This window comes from Poecilia latipinna, unplaced genomic scaffold, assembly GCF_001443285.1.
Source record: "Poecilia latipinna isolate Pla-1442-1.1 unplaced genomic scaffold, P_latipinna-1.0 Scaffold2009, whole genome shotgun sequence".
NCBI classification, from domain to species: Eukaryota; Metazoa; Chordata; class Actinopteri; order Cyprinodontiformes; family Poeciliidae; genus Poecilia; species Poecilia latipinna.
The window spans coordinates 25,699-45,702 of record NW_015114625.1 but is presented as its reverse complement, the minus strand read 5'-3'; the positions used below and the strand labels follow the sequence as shown (position 1 = coordinate 45,702).

The following is a 20,004-nucleotide window of genomic DNA, read 5'->3' as shown; positions in this document are numbered from 1 at the left end:
TTTTTTTTTTTTTTTTACATATCTGCAATTTGAAATCACAGTATGATCAAGGATAATAAGTGGTAACCCTAAATATTACATTAAAGAAAGTTCTTCACAAAATGTTGTGGCTTCTTCCTAACACGATTTTTCTCTTAGTTTTGCTAATTTCTTAAAAATAGAAAATGCACAGATACAGGAAATTTGTCAGAGACATTTCTATGTGGTGCTTGCAGTTACACATTATCCAGCAATGACTGTGTGAGGCACCAAAGTGGTAAAAAATAGGTCATTTTTATTTTCGGAATACATTCAGTAGCAACCACCCAGAAGACAGCACTGACGTTAGTGTATGTATAAAAATAATTTTTGACTAAAATCCAAGATAAATAAGAGGCACAACTCTTGTCAATCACCAAATACATCTAGCATGTTCCTGTTGATTACAAATTAACGGAGAGAACATTTTCTATCAGCAACACAAGACAAAATTGCCATGAAAGTATAGGGATAATGTTGTTTTTGCAAAGTAAAGTGTCCTTCTTCTATAGTATGGGGCAGTACTGCCCACATCTCAAATGCAGTGAGTCCAAAGAGTCTTGAGCTTGCAGTGCACCCTGTTCACCAGTAGATGTCCTTCTTGGCTGCATTGCTGCAGAGGAGTCAACCTCAGGGTGAACTTTTCTGTCTGGTATTTTAAACTCGACTGAAGTAAATGACGACAGGCTGCCATTTCTGTTAGCCCAAGTTTTGGAAGTGTCAACAATTGGCGAAACCCTGAAGCCTCTTGCTTTTATGCTACTTGCGTCATGTTTCTGACTCCTGACGCTGACGTCTTCCATAAAGGGGTCAGAGTCACTTCCATGTGGCATGTTGTAGTAGGTGCACTTTGGAGTCAGGGGCTTCGCCATCTCCTCGAGCTCGGAGGAGGATATGGCAGCAAGGGGGCTGTGCTGGGTTTTGGTGTAAGACGAGGAATCGACGCTTGTGTTTTCCTGGCCTGTGTCTGTGGATGTGCTGTCCACATTACCGTACATTCCCAGAGAGACAGGGGGGGATTTCCTTATGAGATGGTTCTCTTTTAGAAGCCATCTCCCTCGATCAATCAAAACCCCATCAGCTGAGTCTTTGTCAAAGCTTAAAGGTGCGTCTTGTGGATTTTGTGTTTCAGCTTCGGTTTCAGCTTTTAATGAGCTTGCAGCACTGAAATAAGAAAGATCCTCCCTTGAAGCTTTAGTGCCTTCATCACTGGAAGGAGGCTTGTTTCCACTTTTTAATGAGCAACTTGAAGGTGACACTCTGGAGTGCCTTTGTTCTAACATACTTCTCTCAGTGCTGTTTGCTTTCTCTAAAGGCTCTTCTCCATTTTCTGAGACAATATCTACAGACTCTTGAGTTTGATACCCTCCACTGCCCGACGTCTCTGGTCTGTAATCTGATAAATCGGACGTGATGGGGCTTGGTAGGCATTTTAGACCATAAGAACTATCCTTTCTCGGTTTTGGTATCAAACTTTGCTTAGTTTGCACAACTCTCGCATTATCAGGGACAATTCTAATATTTCCCTGAGTGTCATACGTAAATATAAGCGTGTAAGACTGGAGAGCATCATTCACAAAGTCCAGTAGCTCCTGAGAAATCTCCACTGGATGAGTTAAACTGTTTCTTCTATCCTCTTCTCCTCCCTCATCTGTCTCATGAATGGTGTCTGTACATTTATCCTCACACTGGCCTTCAGAGGAATATTTAGATAGAGTGTCAATTGTTTCTTCACAGCTATTACTGTGCTGCACACAAGAAGCTTCTTCAGGCATCGTTTCACAATCCTCATCATCGGGAAAACTGTCCACCTCATCCCAAATAGCTCCTTCTTGTGCCTCATCTTTTTGTACTATTTCCATCTGCTCTAATTTCTGATTTGATTCGCTTTCTTCACTAACATTCCTCTCTTCTTCAACTACAGTTTTTCCTGCCACCATATTTTGCTCCTTGTCTGACTCATTCATAGCTTCTTCCTCTTCTGGTGTTTCTTCCTCCAAATCAGTTTCTGTATTCTCCAGACTATTTCCCTCATCTTCAACCTCATCACACTTTTCTCCATTTGTTTCTTTCTCACTTTCCTCATCTTCTTGATGTTCGCCTTTTTCTTCTTCATTTTCCATTTCCTCTTCTCCTTTGTCTTCAGTAAAGTCATCTGTTAAGTGCCCTTTCTCATCCTCCTCTTTTGCTTCAACATCTTCCTCAATTTGCTCACTTTGCTCCTCATCAATCTTGCCTTCAACTGTACAAGTAGATGCCTTCGACATCATATCAGGATCCATGTTTTCATGTTCAAGCATCTCAATTACTTCCCCTTTTCTCTCAATTTCCTCTTCCTCCTCCTCTTCCTCCTCTGTTTCCCCAGGGAGAGAGTCTTTACTTTCCTCCTCATCTTCCTTCTCTCCTCTCTCTTCCTCCTCCTCTTCCTGCTCCTCCTCATCATCATATTCCTCTTCCTCCATCATTACCTCCTCTACTTCCTCCTCATTAATTATACTCTCTACTTCATCATTATCATCATCTTGTATCTCATTCTCTTCAGTCTGGCCACCCTGATTGTTTCCTTCCTCCTCTGTCTCTCCCGACCCCTCCCGCTCATCCGTATCTTCAACCGTATCAGCAGTTCCTGTTTCCTCAACTGCAAAACCTTCATCCTCCTCCTCTAGACTCTTTTGTGTAACCTCTTCATCCTCTGTCATTGCTTCCTCTACTTCCTCTAATTTTTTAACAAATTCCCTTTCACTTGTCTTCTCTTCCTCTGAATCCCCCTGCATCTCACTTTTCACTTCCATATCTATTTCCCCTTCCCTTTCCAATTCTTCCCTGTCATCCTCTTCATCAGTATTTACATTTTCATTATTTCCTAAATTATTGACAGTTTCTGCCTCTTGCTTTTCATTTTTTAATTCCTTGTCTTTTTCTGACATCATCAGACTTTCTGTGGCTAACTCTGGATTCACCTCATTGTCATTTTCTTGATTGGTCTCGGTTAAGTCCCCAGTTGTACTTCTGGGCTCTGGTGAATCTTTCGTTTCCTCTTCACAATCACCACCAAATCGCTCTAAATCTTCCTCTGAATCTGACTGGTTTCTAACAGTCTCAACAAAAGTACTTTCCTCAGCAGGGTAGAAACTTTTGGTTTGTTGGATTGTAGAAACAATCTCTTCTCGGAGGTCTTGTGGCATGTTTAGCTCCTCCATGAGCTCATCGAGGACCATTTGCTGATCGTCGAATGCGTCGCCGCCATCAGAGACAACATCCAGAGCGAACTCAGTCTCTGAAACTCTGGGGGAAAGTGGTTCACTTTCAAGTCTCTCCCTCAAGATCTGGAAATCCTTCCAGCGCTCTCTTAGCTGAGAAGACGCTCTGCTTTGCAAGTCAGTAAGGCTTGCCCTCTGCTCTTCTTCATCTTCCATAGCAGAAATCTTCTGGAGGGACTCCATCATAAGCATGGCCTCTGATGAGGTTCTTGATTCGCTACCTTCCCCAAGTTGGGAGCCTTTAATGTTGTCTCTCAGCGTCATCACCGACAAGAATGAGAGGAAGGCTTTACACGATGAGCCGAACACTGAGGCAACTTGTGTTGAGAAATTAGGAAGGCTGCTTGAATTTTGAAGAGTGGGAGCAGTGCTGCTGGCAGATGTTCTTCTGATGCATTGAATTGATGAACAAACCTGGCGAAGGACTGGCCTTAGCTTTGCCTTTGGGCTCAACAACTGAGACGAAGACATCTCACTGTCATTTGTACCAATGGCTTCAACAGATTTGTGCAACCTGAGCTTATTCTCATTGTTTTCTGGGTCACACCTGACACTTGGCATTGAAACACAAAGCCCTCGGGCTCTCTGCTCACCCTGCTGTGCACCTGACGCCAGCCCCTCATGGTAAAGAGGAACTGATAAACAAGAGGAGGATTTCTTCATGGCATCGTTTAAGCTAGTCTGGCTTTGATTTATTTCATCTGATTCGGAGTCATCGCCTATCTTAAATACGACCTTTGCCCGAGTTTCTGCTCCATCGGTAATCATCTCGTCTGCATATGGCACAGAGTCTGGGTTGGCATTTTCCAACCAGTTCTCAACATACTGGTGAATTTCTGAAGGAGAAGGATTCAGGGAAGGTAAAGACCCAGTCTCACTCAGTTCCTGAGGTGGTTTGGGTAACAGAATGTTGGATAGTCCACATTCAGTCATAGATTTTGGCCTGGTGATTGTCTTTTGACCGGGTGAAAGTGGCTTTTTGGCTAGTAAAATGTCTGACATGTTCTTCTTCATCTGAGGCCTTCCAGTTGGACTGTTAATATTGTGTCCATTGTTTGATGCTATTTTGATTTGACTTTTTTTCTGCTGCGGGTTTGGTTTAGCATTTCCAGGGTTAAGCAGTAAGGCTGAATCCTTTTTCACTTTTTCATCTTTGATTGACTTCTTAGACTGAGAACTTTCTGTTCCTTTACTGTTCAGTGAACTCTTAGATCTCTCCATTGAACTCAAGCTCTTATTTCCTGCAATGGCATTGCTGCTCAGTTTGTCAGTAGATGAATATTTATTGTGTTTTGAGGAGCCTTTTATGCTTTCTTGACGTTTTTTATCTGAGCTGTTTGTTGAAACTGAACTCTTCTCATTGAAAAGCGGCCTAGCAATCTTTTTCTTCTTAGTACTTTTGGCAGCATTATGTTTATTAACTGTTTCCACCTTTTGTAAGCCGGCAGCCTCATTCTCAGTTGCCGAGGATAGATTGTTTGTAGCCTGATGTGTTAGAGAACCTGCCTCTGATGAAAGTGATAGCATCTCCTCTTTCCGCCTCTCTAGTGAGTCGGTGGTGGGCGGCTGCCAGTTACAATCTATATCACAATCATTGCTAGACGATCGAGGCCCAGAGGAAGTGGATGGTTTGCTCTCTGCAACCGGAGGGGAGCCATGCAAAGAAGTGCCATCTGCGCTAAGCTCCTCATTTGCAACATAGTTGTCGTAGCAACCTTGACTCTCGTAAATATGCATCACGGTCTCTGTGACCTCCATTCCATCATTTTGTATCTGAAGGACCTCAGCAACGCCTGATGATATGACAGAGGAGCGTTTGCTGCTCGCTCCTGATGACGTCGTCCTACGAGTTTTAGGGACCGGCTTATTGCTGCTGCTGTGTCTGACGACGCAATAACCCTCGGTAGTCTCACCATCAGCAGTTCTCTCCATATACGAATAATGTCCCAGGGTGCTCTGTTGAAACCCTGCCTCTGTAACCATTTTCACGCTCTCTACCGAAGCCCTCTCATTCATCTGCTGTGGGCCTGGTGTAGGAGTCCGCTTAAATCGTGTTTTTGCTCTGCCCAAAGTTGTGGAGCTGTAGCCTTTATAGATGTGTTCTTCATTAAAGGCAACGCCCCTTGCAGCTCCGTCATGGTAGTTTGCTTCTTTTCTTTCATCCTCTTCAATTCCTGGGGAGTCTTTGGCAACAGCATTGTTTGAGTCAGCTGAGTTGTTGTCTGACCCAGAGAGGGAGGCACAAGCTGTCTTCTTGTTAAGGCCGGAGCGGCTGAGTGTGGTTGTCCAGTGAAGCATCTCCTCTTCCTTGATCGTCAGACGAACTTTCATCTCCACTGTCATGCTGCCGTCTTGGTTTATGTGGAATGACTTTTCAATGTCGTCATCACGAGGGACGACGTAGCCAATATGCTCGTTATCTTCCGTCTCAGGTCCGCATGTCTCCATGGCTGCATGATGCTGATGGGCTTCGGTTTCAGACAGTCCACTGGGATGGTGCAGGTAGCCATTCAAGCTGCTTTTCTGGGACTTGTTTATCTGGTTGACAATGAATCGCTCTGATGACGCGGAGAAGTTTCTTGAGCCTCTTCCACTGGATAAAGATTTATCTTTCTCTGGAGTTAGTTGATGAATGATGAACAGGAGTTTGTGAAGGGCATGTGAGGAAAAGAGAAAAATATTTATTATTGGATAAATATTATGTTGCATTCATCTAGGTAAGTTTAGGTATACATCCTATTAAAAAAGGGTAATCCAAGGGGCTATATAGGAAAATGAATGAGGGAAAAGGAAATTACATTGAAAACAAATACAAATACACTAAGAAATAAAAATAGCAATATTTAGGAAACATTTATAAAGAAATGAAATCTATAATCTTGAAAAAAATAGTTTGGACATTGCAAAAATGAACTGATGAGATACAATTTTACATTTATGGAAAAGCTGCTGATGAAAAACAAAAACAAAAAATTCTGTCCTGATTTACCGTTTCTGCAGATCTCTGTTTTTCAACACCCGAGGAGAATACACTCCAAATACAAATACTTCCTCTCCTTGTTTAGTTCTGGTTCCGAAAACACTCTCAACAGGTCTCTGATGACCTGACAAAGGGTTTACAATATTTATACCTAGCAAGCACAATCAGTGTCTTAAAGTTCAAACAATAAGGATATAAGTGTATCATTTTCCACAAAGTGGGACAGAGCAAGAATACGATACAAATACATAAATTTGAAAAGTATTTGCAGTTTTTTATTACATTAAAGTCAAATGGGTCAATGTACATATGTAGAAAAAGGGGCAGATTGTATTGTGACACTAAAATGTTTTGGCCCTGTGACTGAAGATAGAAAAAAGTAGCTCAACCTGGATGAAAGAGAAGAATATGGGCCAATATTTTACTTACTGCCATTTCATCAGTCTCCAATTCCATTGTCATTTATGAGAAACTAGCCTAAATAAACTTTCTTGAATGTGTTCCTGCAAGAATATTATTATATTCATTTAACTGAGTTAACTGTAATAATTTGTCCTTAAGGATTTAGTTTTTGTCATGCACAGTGCTTTTAAAAAGAATTTTCCAAAGTCCAGTCCAATTAAGCTTTATTTATAAAACCAAAGTGCCACACATTTAAAAATACCTCAAAATCAATTGGAAGAAAAGTCAAGAATTTGACAGGACATACATGTCACTCAACAAAATAGAAAATAAAAATAAGCATCTCAAGTTTTTAGCAGATAATTTACTTTTCTTATAATCTTTTTCTTTTTTTTATTATTCTTGTTCTTTTTTTTTCTGCAATAATAGTCAACACTTACGCATTCTGGGGTTTAACATCGATGGTTCCACGTGTTCCACATACATAATCTGGGCCGCCTGGCCTGCTCTGTGAAAACGCTGGTTTCCTAATCTGAAAGGTTCGTTGCCAGCTGCCACAATGATTCCAGAGCATAAGATAAGTGCAGCAAGACCATCGACCTGGAGGAAGACATCGGAGGCAAGTTAAACTCGACAGGAATTATCAATGTCAGTTTTTGAACTCAAAAAGGTATATTTGTTACTTTGTACTTGTATGAATTAGACAACAAACCTTTACTTCTATAACATTCAGACTATTTTAAATGTATAGATTTTGCTGACAGTCTGGAAGACACTGTTTCACACTGTCAAACCTTCACCAGAACACGTGCCGATATCTGCATGTGGTGCTCTTGATCTTTACTTTGTCACTGAAGGACACTCCGGATTAAGGCATTTTCTCACTAGGGGGGATGTTTAGACAGCACTTCTAAAGTACTTCTTGGAATCCTTTTAAATTACACGACATGTATAAAAAAAGATGTATTCTATGTATTCTCTTTTGGGATAAATGGTTATTACTTTTCACAGGTTTTTCAGTCAAACACTTGGTCTTTTCAGACCAGGTGGTGTAAAGTTCGAGTAACAGAAACTTGGTAAGATTAGATTAAATGGTCTCAAAAAAAATATTGAACTTAATTACTGGAAAAGTGACAGACATTGGGGAAATGTACACATTCAAGATTATCTTGATAGTGTTTCCCAAAGAAATCTCTGCCTAATATAGTACTAGGTGTTATTAGGTAAAGAATTAAGAATCACAGCAGATTAGGAATGCCTAAAGAGGTTGCAGAACAGCTCTCAGCATGGTGCCGACTGTAAAGTCACAGAATCGTTTAATTGTTGGAAAAAGTACCATTGTAAAGAAAAAAAAGATACTTCTAAAGCTCTAAACAGCATCTGTGTAACAAGTTATCACTTATCTGTTGTTCTTTAAGCAATATAGAATAAAATATTTGATTCTATTTAAAACAAGATCCCTCTTTTCTTCTCTAAAATGAACTCAAAAGTTCTTTCTGGTCCTAACCTGAAGTCTTTTCTTGTTATTTTGGCATTTACTGATTGTAAAACGATTGCCCTCTTCACTGGACAAAGCATTTATAAAACCAACTTGTTCCAATTATTCTAATCTCTATTTTCAATTGTGCTTCAGGAGCCATTGTTGTGACAATGCTTCTTGAAATTATAAAGATCGCTGAGGTTCTATGTCATTTTTTCTCATAAAACTAAAACTTCATAAATATGTAAAGAACAATTATCTTATCACCCACAGTAGAGACAGGAGTGTTTTGCGTAAAATGTATCTGTGAAATTTCCTGAAACTAACACATCCTACACTAAACTGTTTTTGAAAACAATGATGCTAAATGTTTTTCTGCCACTTTTTGTTTTCTATTTTAGGTTCATGGTTGTATATATGTCAGATAGTATTGTTGTCCTATTTAGTGTCATTAAAGGTCTGGGGTCAAATATAAGACTTTGTGCTAGTCTCCCAAATGATTCACTCCCCTTAACTGTAAATTTAAAAATAAAAAATAAAAAAAAACTTGCATCTTCAAATGGTTCAAAGGTTTAAATGCAAAGCAAACTGGGTAAATTTTTCTACCTGCTTAGACAACTTTTCTTGTTTCACATATCCTTTAATTACATTTCTAGTTTTACCAACGACTTACCCGTCTGCCATCTGTAGAGTAGAGTTTCAGCACTGGAAACTGGAGTATCTGGGAGAGGTAATCCAGCAAAGCATCAAAAGTTGGTGCTATTCTTCTCTGCAACACAATGGTTTGTCTAACTGTAGGATCCCTGTTTTTGATAACTGTGAGCTTCTTCGGCGTCCGTACCGCCACTTTCGCAGTGACCTTCGCTGGCCTGTTGCTTGGATCAGTCCCTCTGCCAAACTGATGAAACTTGATCTCCTGCCTCTTACGCCGTCTTGCATGGAGAGGCCTTGTCGCGTTCCAAGGCACCTGCCTGCGGTTCACCTCTTCCAGGTTTAATGGCTTCACCCGTTTCTGATCCGAACACACGTAAGCTCCCCCATCCTGTAAGTCTTCCAAAGCTTTGACAAAGTGAGTTCCTCGAGGTGTGGTTATGGTTCGTACTCCAAATGGCAGAGGCACTTTTTTGGAAAGAGCGTCCAGCAGAGCATCGAATGTCTTAAAGGTGCGGGCAGTGACTATCATCCGATGCCCACTGAATTGATAGTCACCGCTTTTGTAGAAGCATACCCGTTTAGAAGCTGAGGGCTCCGAGACGGACTGCACAGGCCGAGAGGGCAACATCTGCCCACTGCTGGAGGACATCTCCTGGGCTGGAGGGTCCTGGATAGGTGTGTTGCTCATATTGTAAGAAAGTGGCTTGAAAAAAGAAAACAAAGAAGAAATTTTACTTTTTAGGCTCTTGGTAGTTTCCCTATTAATTTTCATCTGAATTTGAAATCTACTTTCATCTTTCCTTATAATCACATTAAACCAGAGTTGAGTTTAGGCTTTTAAAAGCTAGTCTTTGTATTTGAATCACAAATATTTTATAGCAGCAATATTACAAAAGAAATTAATTAAATCGTTTAATAAATAAGTTTTTGGGAGTAGTTTTTTTTTTTTTTTTTGGGCATCTTTTTAAAACTGTAAAAAAAATAAAAAATAAAAAAAAAAGAACATGGAAAATGTCACACAAAAAACTCCACACATGCACATTAGTTTTTTGTTTTTGCCATTTCTTAAGCTATGTCTTATAAAATGTCTATAAGTTCTTTAGTTCAAAACATTACTTTTCCATTTCTTCAAAATACTTTACAATACCCTCATGTATAAGTAAGGACATACTTTTAAATGCTTCTCATCACATGTAAAACCATCAATGAGAGTAATCCATGTAATTTAAAATCTGATTGTCTAGTAACATCACCATGTTAAATCTCTGCTTTCATGGTGCAGAAATCTTACAAAATTCCAGAATTTCATAAACTTTATGCAGTGTTTTAGTTTTTAGGTCCTCTTAAAAGAAGAATACAGATTTTTTTTTTTATTTACTAAACCTAGCTTTCTTAAAAGCTAAGTTTTTCTAAAACTTAGTTTAGCTTAAAAGCTGAGTTTTCCTGTGTCAAAACTTAGTTTTTTGCAAAGCTAAGTTTTAAGAGAGGGTAATGTTATGCCTTAAGAGTTTTAAAATGCTTTTATGTGTCTTTCAAACTTTTATAGCATTTATTATTATTTTATTATTTTTGTCTTGTAATGTACTTTCAAGTGTCTGATTGAAATGTGTTTTTTGTCACAATTTGATGTTGAGACTCAAATTAAGGCATAAAACAGGAATTATCATGAACTTGTTGCTTATTGAATACAGAACACCTAACAAAAGAACAATGGGGGCACACAGGGAAATAATGGCAAAAGAGCTAATTAGTGAATAACCAAAGACAAATTGACAGAAACAAGAACTAAAGGGACAACAAAACTCAAATTCTTTACAGAAAACATAGACAAATGTTTTTCTTTTTCTTTTTTTTCAAATATTACTTTCTTGTGTTGGGTTCAATTTCTGATATTTTGTCATATATTCTCAATATAAATGATGAAAATTACAAAGACTGAAGTCTGTTACTGGAAATTAGGATTTTTTATGGCTGTTCCCTTAGCATAATGTTCAGCAAAGCATGTTAAATTTACTAACTCCTTAATGCTTTCAATCTATTTCGTATCTATGTTATCATGGACAAAAACATAACATAGTGCAGTTCTGGACTGAAGCTGTATAATGATGGTCAGCATTAATACAGTAAACATATCTGACATTATATGCATACATATAAAAACAATGTATTATTTTGTACAATATAGCATATTAGTATGGAACATAATTTCCTTCCAAACCAGTAATTCTCCTCCGGACACTGCCAACATTAGCTTTAAGCAAACATGGACACAGGTCTTCCATGCCTCAAACATAAAGACAGATTACAATCTAAAAGTTATAAGATAAATTCCAGCGAGGAAACTAACAAATCAGCTGATGTAATCAGCAAAACTTACCACAAAAGGTGCATTTCTTCTAGTCTTTTAAAGACAAAAACAATTCAAAACCTGCCTCCGTTGTGTTCCTCACGGCTGATCAAAGCCTCTCAGCTGCGTTGGAAGGCTATTTTGGGACATGTAACATCATGGCCAATTTGCTTAATCTTTGCTAACACTTAATCAGCATCTAAGGTTGAGGAATTATATATATATGGAGGAAATATAATGAAAAAGGAAATAACACCTTTTACTCATATTGAATTTCAAAACATTAACTACTTATTTCTTGCAAGTTTGGGACAATGTAACGTGTTATTATTAATATTTAAACACATTTTTATAGTTGTCTGAGAAATCAGTTTCAAATGTTGTATATATTGTTTGTGCTCAAAGCCAACAAGAAAGTAAATATGGAATTTACATGCTTGTAAAGAAAAAAACATAATAGCCAAATTGAGAAAACATTTTATTGTTCTTTAAACTAATTACATTTTCTGGTTCAAATGATGGCAATACTGCTGTCAACAGATATCTTGAACTGGTCTGAATTTGCAGGCGGCCACCATAATCAGATTTGTGAGGTCTAGGCCTAATAGGGATTAGTTTGAAGGTTTTGTGCACCTGCTGACAGCAGGTGGCAGAATAAAGTCTTTAAGCAGTAGTTTTACCTGGCAATTCCACAATCAGACCTCAGGACAAACAATGTATCTGTATTAGTACCTGTGATCATGGAAGTATGTTGACACTGAAATATAAGATCAGAAAATAATGTATATTTTCAGATTATAAAATACACAATCTGTGCCCTCCCCCCCTCACAGTAAGTTATGTAAATATTTTTTAACAGATTTGCATTTTTAGACTTTGCCTTTGAATTGAATGGACCTATTTGTATCAACAACTGAGCGCTGTGTCACTGTTTTTCAGGTAACAGGCCTTGTGCCAATTCCCATCTATTCCTAACTGAGCATAATCTGCTGGTAAATCCCACCAACATGTGCAGCGTCCTGAAAGGTGGGAACTGCTCGTGAGAGTGGTCCAAGCTAATAGCCAATACAAGCCACAATATACATTAGAGTATGTGTATACAGTCAAACCACCAATTATATGTATTTGTACTTTTGCCTTTTTGTGCACAAAAAGTGTGTGATCTAAAAAAAAAGTATGTTGTGATTTTACTCTTACCACACTTAAAAGTCTTAGATGATTTATCAAACAAATTTTAATGACAATAATGACTAATAAGCAGCTATCAAATTAGGATTTCATTGACTAGCAACAGAAAGATGTCCAAATAGTCCTGTCACTATTAGAAAAATGCCTTGTTAAATCAATAATTGTTGAGGTATGCAGCAAAACATTGATCCAAAGCACACCAATAAGTCCACCTCTGAATGGCTCAAAAAAACAACAACAAGGTTTTGGAGTAATCTAGTCAAAGTCTGCACTCTGATCTGAGTGACATGCTGTGATATGACTATAAACAATCAGATCATTTTTGAAAATCCTACAGTATGATTGAGTAAGCCAATTCTGGAAAGAGTAGGCCAAATTCTTTCCACAGTGATGCAAATGACTCATTGCTTGTCATAACAAACACTTCACAACCATTAGCTTTACAAACCTGGTTGATTTGGAAAGGTTCTCCCACTCCTAATTACAGAATCATCTGACTGGATTTTAAAAAAAAATATTCTAAGGATTATTAGAATCATTAAAGGGAGAAAAATAGCAACAACATAATAAATATGAAAGAGTGATCCTTTTAAATGACATTACAAAGTTTATTTGTTAAAAAAACCCCTCAATTAATTTCTGATCGCAACAATTTTAAACTAATTTTAAACTAATGGCACAAACATTACTGTACAATTCTCTTTCTACCATTAAATTTAGGAGTTTTAAATGCAAAACAGCTGAAAACTGAAAACAAACAAACAACAACAACAACAAAAAAAAAACAATCTTGGACAATTTAAGGGATAGCATTAGTGTAATTATGGCTTAGTTAAAAGTAGGGACCAAAATCAAATTCTACTAAAGTCCCCTTACAATCTTTGGTCATTTACCAAGCTGACTCAAGTACAACTACACACAATGTTCCTAAATATTTGGGGGGTTTTCCCAGAAATATGTACGAATGTGTCAATATATTAATTTAGTTTGTGTGTACAGTTGCTGGTTTTTGATAAGGAGAAATTGGTTAAATAATACTTTTTAAAAGTGAGCAAGATTTAAATAAATCTCAACTAATCAAGTGTCAAAAAGTTACGCTTTGGCGCCATCTGAAGGCATTCCGTACATTACTGAAAAAATGCTGAAATTGTTATTGGTAGTAGAAAGAAACACATTTTTGAAGTGTTTATGGAAATTAAAGTAATGTGATACAAAATAAATAAAAGATGTTTTCTGGTTCAGTGTTTTTATTATAGCAACCGGCGAAATGATCCATTTTTCTGTTCTGGCTCGATTAACTCCACTTTAGAACTTACAAGCGGGCATCTTCTAGTCAGGTCTGCTACACAACGGGGGCAGTCGCTGTGTGGTCCCGGTCCGCCAAGTTGACGCTGCCGCCTCCGCCGCTACCGCTTTTTCCTCACTGGCGTGGTCTTTTTGTCCCGTATTTTCTTTTTCGCTTGCGCCTTTTTTGTCCCGTTCTGTCAGATAAATCAAGATGGGGAAGAAGGAGGAAGAGGAGATTATCAGAATCGCTAAAAAGATGGATAAAATGGCGCAGAAGAAAAACGGGGTGAGATGTTCTCAGAGAGATGAACGCTGTTAGCCGTCCATGCTAGCATGGACGCTAATGGGATACGATGGAGCTCAACAGCGGCTAATTTAGCTTCTAGCAAGTTCACTCAATAAGAACATTTCTCATGCAAATACTAGTTATTTATTCCGCGAATTTGCTCACACCTATCTCCAGCATAAAGACTCACAGCTAATATTCATAAAGTTTGGAACTAACCCGTTTGCCGACAAAAACAAGTTGTTGTTTGCTGTCAGTCTGTTTATTTGTGCTGCTAAAAAGTTAGCAGTTAGCAGCCTAAGGAGCATTGTAAGGTTGATGAGCGTGAATAAAAATAAATAAATGATTCAAAAGTTATTGTTCATTTGACAACACAGCATAAGATGAGATAATATCATTCATGTAGAAGTCATATGCATTTGATACGGTGTGAATTAGCTTCTCCAGTTCGCCTTGGACACTCAATATGTAGCCGCCAAACAACTATCCATGCAATATTACTACTGTGTGTTATGAGCATTTCTAAAGCTGTAACAAGCTGTTAATTCAATTATAGATTAATATGTGAACATTTACTACACTGATTACTCTAAAGTCTGACAACAATGCTTATTAACTCTTAAAATGAATCCTCGGGTTGAGCCCAAATTGTAATGTAAAGGGATTATCAAAAGCATTAGCCCTGAAACTAAAGTTAAGGATGAGGAAACTTTAGTTCTTTGTTTTGTTTTTGCAGCTTTAGTTGGTGATAGAACAGGCATTCAATTAACAGGCCCTTGCTATTCAAAACACATTATCCCAAAGTTTGTTTATATATTTTTATTTATTTTTTTGTATGTTGTAAACTTCACTGGACCCAATTTGTCTGATTTTTACATTATTTTATGTTGAGCAGCTCCAGCTTTTATCTTTTAAGCCAAAGGGACTCTTACAAACGAATTTTTGTATTGAGACTAATATAACATTTAATACACAATAATGTATCCGTCAGGGGGACTTGAAAATAAAATGTAAACTTTACCCTGCCATCAGTACAGTTGCTGAAGTGTGATTTCTTTCAATGACATTTGTTTGTATTATTTTAATATCACTGTTGAAGTTTTTATTTAAACTATATAGAATATTAATATAACTTTTATTAATAGCGTTCACTCATAATTATGCACACACATTAAAAACCATAAGAAAAATAACATTTAGTAAAAAATAGTAACTTATTCAAAATCAATCATGTATTTAACCCTGTTATGTTTAAGAAAATCACACGTTAAATTTATTTAATATCAATAAGTTTATTCAAGCATTATCTCTTTTTTGTTATACAGCTTTGAGTCATTTTTACCAGTGCTAAAGTAGGAATTGCTAATGGCAAACATTTCTAACATTTTGAATGATACCAGCTGTTGTTATGAGACATCTCCCTACTCTAAAAGAGTCGGTTTCATAAATCTTTGTTGTGACATACTAACAGTTAAGCTACAATGTGCTTAGCATGAAACAACATACTAACCTCCGAGTGCTTTATGCCAAACTCTACACAGAGTCACACCTTGTCGAAACAGTTGCCACAATATACGATTAAAAGTAATGTTTGTTTGCTTCAAATTGACTTAAAATAGGCACAGATAAGTCAGGAAATCAAATTTTTATAGCCCATAGTTTAGTGTCTCTTTTACTCAAATGGAGTTTACTAGAAATGTCTCTCGTCTCCTTTTCTCCGCAGGCTGGGGCATTGGATCTCTTGAAAGAGCTGCGCAGTGTACCAATGACTCTGGAGCTGCTCCAGGTACGCCTTTTTTTTTGTTTTGTTTGTTTTTAATGCATATTTTATTTTCTGTGGATTCATGCAGTGTTTTTGTCTAATTTTTTTTTTTTTTTTTTTCCCCAACAGTCCACCAGAATCGGAATGTCTGTTAATGCGATCCGCAAGCAAAGCACAGATGAGGAAGTGACATCTCTCGCCAAGTCCTTGATCAAATCCTGGAAGAAGCTTTTGGGTAATTTTTATTGTTGATGTTTTCTGCTGATCTGATAAGAATGATTGTAAAAAATAAAAATACATAAATAAAAAAAAAAAAGAGAATGTCCAGTGTGATATCATTACCAATGAGCTCCACATACGACAGTTGTGAGCTTCACAATTTTTTACTGCTGGAAAATAAATTGATCTGCAAATTTAGCAAATTACTTGGTGTAGTGCAGGTGCCAACATGTAATAAATAAATTACGTATACAGATCATAATTAAATGTTGAAAGGCACAAACAAATGTATCCAGAATTATTTAAACATGTCAGTAATTTATTAATGACATAGTTAAATGTCAAATTGATCGGTAAAAATTTGTAGGTATATTTAGATATGCATGTTTAAGCTCACTTGTTCAGTATGCAAGATCTGATTTATGTATTTGTTTTCTGTGTCAATTTATCATTGTTACATTTAAGCAATAAGTCATGATTATATTTTTAGATTGATTTGTGGAATTTCCAGGTTCTATATTTAGAAGCTGTCAACTCCTTGTTCAATAATATGAATTCTGTATCTTTTAATCAAATCAACTTGAGATTCATATTTTCCAAACTTGGATAATTTACTCTAGATGAGCCTGGAGGTGGAGATAAAGCTCCAGATGAGAAGCGAAAAGAACAAACAACACCCGTCGTCTCTCCATCGCAGGGAAGCCCAGAGCCTAAGGAGGAGAGGTAGGAGAAACATTCTTTGAATGTTTTTATTTCCTTTTACTTTCTCTTATTTTTGTCGCAGTGCTTTGTTGCCTCCGTTGATGTCCAGCTTTCCTCCTCTCGTCTGCAGCAGCTCCAGCAGTAATTCCAGCAGCAAAAGCGAAACTTCTGAAGTCGCTTCCAACACGTTTACCACCGCCTCTCCTCGCGCCCCAACCACCTCCGACTCCATCCGGCTCAAGTGCAGAGAGATGCTGGCCAGTGCTCTGCAGACTGGAGGTATAAGCCAACACTGCACACCAACCCATGTTGTTTGGTTACTTTTTGCTGGTTTATGTCTGTTAACTATGTTTGATCATTTTCAGAGGATCATATCGCCATCGGTGCTGATTGTGAGGAGCTCGGCGCACAGATTGAAGAATATATCCTTTACATTTTCTCTTTACTTGAAGCTCAGTTCCAGGGATTCATTCGTTATGTGTTTGTCTATATTTTGGAATAGTGTTATGACTTTTTTTTTTTTTTAGACACACATTTCAGTGGCAAACTCAGTGAATCACTTCATATTTATTCTGTTAAGAAAAGAAAACAGAGTTCAACAATTTTCAATAACTCTTTTCATTTTTGGCCTTTTTGTTTTGTTCTGAGGTAAAGAAAATTCCACCTCTTCAAAATATAATTCCTTGACCTGCTCCCACATATCTTCCAAGAGTTTAAGAACACAGACATGAAATATAAGAACCGTGTGCGGAGCCGGATCTCGAATCTAAAAGACATGAAAAATCCCAATTTACGGAGGACCGTGCTCTGCGGGAGTGTAACCCCGGAGCGGATGGCCAAGATGACCGCAGAGGTACGGTGTCTGTTGACGGTGCTAACTGTGTTGTTAATATTGGAACGACCAGAAATCACAACATATATTTAAAAGTTTGTTTGTTTTTTTCTCCTGTCATTGTTTAGGAAATGGCCAGTGATGAGCTGAAGGAAATGAGGAAGAATTTGACCAAAGAAGCTGTCAGGGACCACCAGATGGCCACCACCGGCGGCACTCAGACTGATTTATTCACCTGTGGCAAATGCAAGGGGAAGAACTGCACCTACACACAGGTAGAGATGAACTCTGAAAAGGCCTTTATTTATGTTGTGATGAAACAGAAGGCAAAATTTAATTTGAAAATTTCCAGTTACAATGCATCCATTTGCAGTATTGTAAACTTTAGCAAGTATATTTACGTGTGTTTACTTGTATTATTTGATTTATTACTCTGAATGAATAATCAGGGGGGTTTTAAAAGTACAATATTTGGTAGTAAGTTGTGTCAATTTTCTTGAATGACTTCTAGGTTCAAACTCGAAGTGCTGATGAACCGATGACCACGTTTGTCTTCTGCCAGCAGTGTGGAAATAGATGGAAGGTATGCAAATGAATTAGTTTTTCCTGGTCTAATCTTTGAAGGCTATTAGCATTTGCGGCTCCCTCTGACTCTGAATTACGGTTTTGAGCTCGTGCAGTTTTGTTTTTTGCTCTGCATTCATTCGTTCTTGTCATTCTGAAAGAAATCTCACGGTTAGTTTAGACACTTTCACCTCAGAACAACATGGGGATTTCTCCAGTAGGGTAAGGGATCTTCAATGATCGGTCCACACAAAATAATTGGGCTTGATTTACATCTTGTGTTGTTTTCTGTTCCGACAGGTAATCTAAAAAAATGTGAATATCATGAAAAAGTTTTATATTTTTTGTCATTTATTTTAGAAAGTGAAACTTGCATATCATAGTTCTTACAACTTACACGTAGTGAAAACTGGAATTCAGTGCATAAGCTTAATAAAAAAAGGAGAAATATCATGCGTACATATTTATTTCTTTGTACCTAAAACCTTGTTGGGTTTCCTGTTGCATGAATTACTGCATCAATGCAGCGTCACATGGAGGTGATCAGCCTGTGGCTCTGCTGTTGCTTTGACAGCGGCCTTCGGGTCATCTTCATTGTTTGAAGATAACTTGCCATTCTGTCATCTTCCTCTTAAAAAATCCCCCCAGTGGTTCTGATCAGGCAAGTTTTGCTGGTCAATCAAGCAGAGTAACACTGTGGTCATTGAACTAGCTTTTGCTCCCTTTCTTGGTACTCGTGAAGCTCCTCCAAATTCTTGCATGGATTTTACTGGACGGTCCACTCAAAGGCTGCAGTTATCCCCGTTGTTGGTGCACCTTCTCCTACCACACTTCTTCCTTCCACACAACTTTTTATGTCTATGCTATGATTTTCTCTCTAGTTTTCTGAGATACAACATTTTGGTTTTCATTGTCTTAAAACATAATCGTCAAAATTTGAAGAAATAGCCGTTTTAAATTCTGCCTAAAAAAATAAAAAATCCCACTGTTCAACCTAAAGACAAGAAAAATAGAAAGAAAAATATTACTGGTGTTTTTAGTGTCATTCTGTTGTGGAAATTTAATGCAACTATTCCATGAAACACTTGTTTATTATATCTACACAGTACATTTTAAAAACATAAGCTAGTTCTTTGCCATTTGTAGCCAGAGCTATTAAGACCCACTGTGAAAGGTTCAAATGTATAGAAAGTATCATGTAAAACTCATAAGGTCAACTTAAAAAAAAAAAAAAACCACAAAAAACAACTTAATAGTATCTGAAAGACCATGTCATGTTCTATATAACAAATAAGGTGGACAGGCCACAGCAAGGACAAACTAAAGAATCACAAAAGACTGCAAACACACCACAGAACCTTACAACTAACAACCTGGAGAATAACCAAAGTTTAACTTTTTGTAAATTTATTAAAATGACTTGATTGTATTTCCAAAATCTTGCATTTCCAAGTGACTTCCTTAAAGCACATTAAAGCAAGTTGCTGCTGTTAACAGCAGTTGTTGGTAAAATCGGTGATGTTTCTCAACGGATCTTCTTGTCCTCTTCCAGTTTTGCTGAATCCGCTGGCGTCATCCACGGCACTCCCGACAAGTAGCAAAATTCCCGGACCAGGTTCTGTCTGCCTGCAGCAGAGCGGAGCTTTGTATTCTGTGGTTGCGTTGTACTCAACATCCAAGATGCCACTACGGTTACCGTTTGAGTAAATATCATGGTCATAGATTGAGCTTATTGTCACGTCCCCTAAGGCCCCTCTCTCCAAATCTCTTACTGTTGTTATTAGTTGTTTCTCGCTGTCAGATATATGCCATGAATCTTGTGTCATTCTCTTTTATCTGCGTTTTTATATGTAGTTTTAACACTTTGGATAATATTGTTTTTTTTTTTTTGGGTTTTTTTTTTTTTTTTGCTTTCCCGGCACAGCATTGTATTGTTTTATTTAATTCCCCAATAAAGTGTAATCCATTTGATTAAAAAGAAGTTATTTTAATTACTCGTCTTTCATTATGCTCCACAGTCTAC

At 37.6% G+C, this 20,004-nt stretch overlaps 2 protein-coding genes across 3 annotated transcripts; one reads left to right on the top strand and one right to left on the bottom strand.

The window, feature by feature from the left end:
- Positions 1-253: 253 nt before the first annotated feature.
- Positions 254-11,256, bottom strand: LOC106935721 (oxygen-regulated protein 1). The gene is made up of 4 exons (XM_015016342.1): positions 11,172-11,256; positions 8,814-9,497; positions 7,101-7,260; positions 254-5,893 (listed from the first exon to the last, which is right to left on the bottom strand). The coding sequence occupies exons 2-4, from the start codon at positions 9,480-9,482 to the stop codon at positions 525-527; spliced, it is 6,198 nt and encodes a 2,065-aa protein (XP_014871828.1). The 5' UTR covers positions 9,483-9,497; positions 11,172-11,256; the 3' UTR covers positions 254-524.
- A 2,412-nt stretch (positions 11,257-13,668) lies between these two features.
- Positions 13,669-19,781, top strand: tcea1 (transcription elongation factor A (SII), 1). 2 transcript variants are annotated; one of them, XM_015016345.1, is made up of 10 exons: positions 13,669-13,902; positions 15,626-15,688; positions 15,794-15,899; positions 16,504-16,606; positions 16,719-16,864; positions 16,951-17,007; positions 17,284-17,438; positions 17,546-17,692; positions 17,929-18,000; positions 19,534-19,781. In XM_015016345.1, exons 1-10 carry the CDS (start codon positions 13,828-13,830, stop codon positions 19,540-19,542), a joined length of 933 nt encoding a protein of 310 aa, XP_014871831.1. In that variant the 5' UTR covers positions 13,669-13,827; the 3' UTR covers positions 19,543-19,781. The 2 variants fall into 2 exon arrangements, with proteins under 2 accessions (XP_014871831.1, XP_014871830.1); XM_015016344.1 differs by having other exon boundaries at positions 13,671-13,902; positions 16,716-16,864.
- Positions 19,782-20,004: the final 223 nt, after the last annotated feature.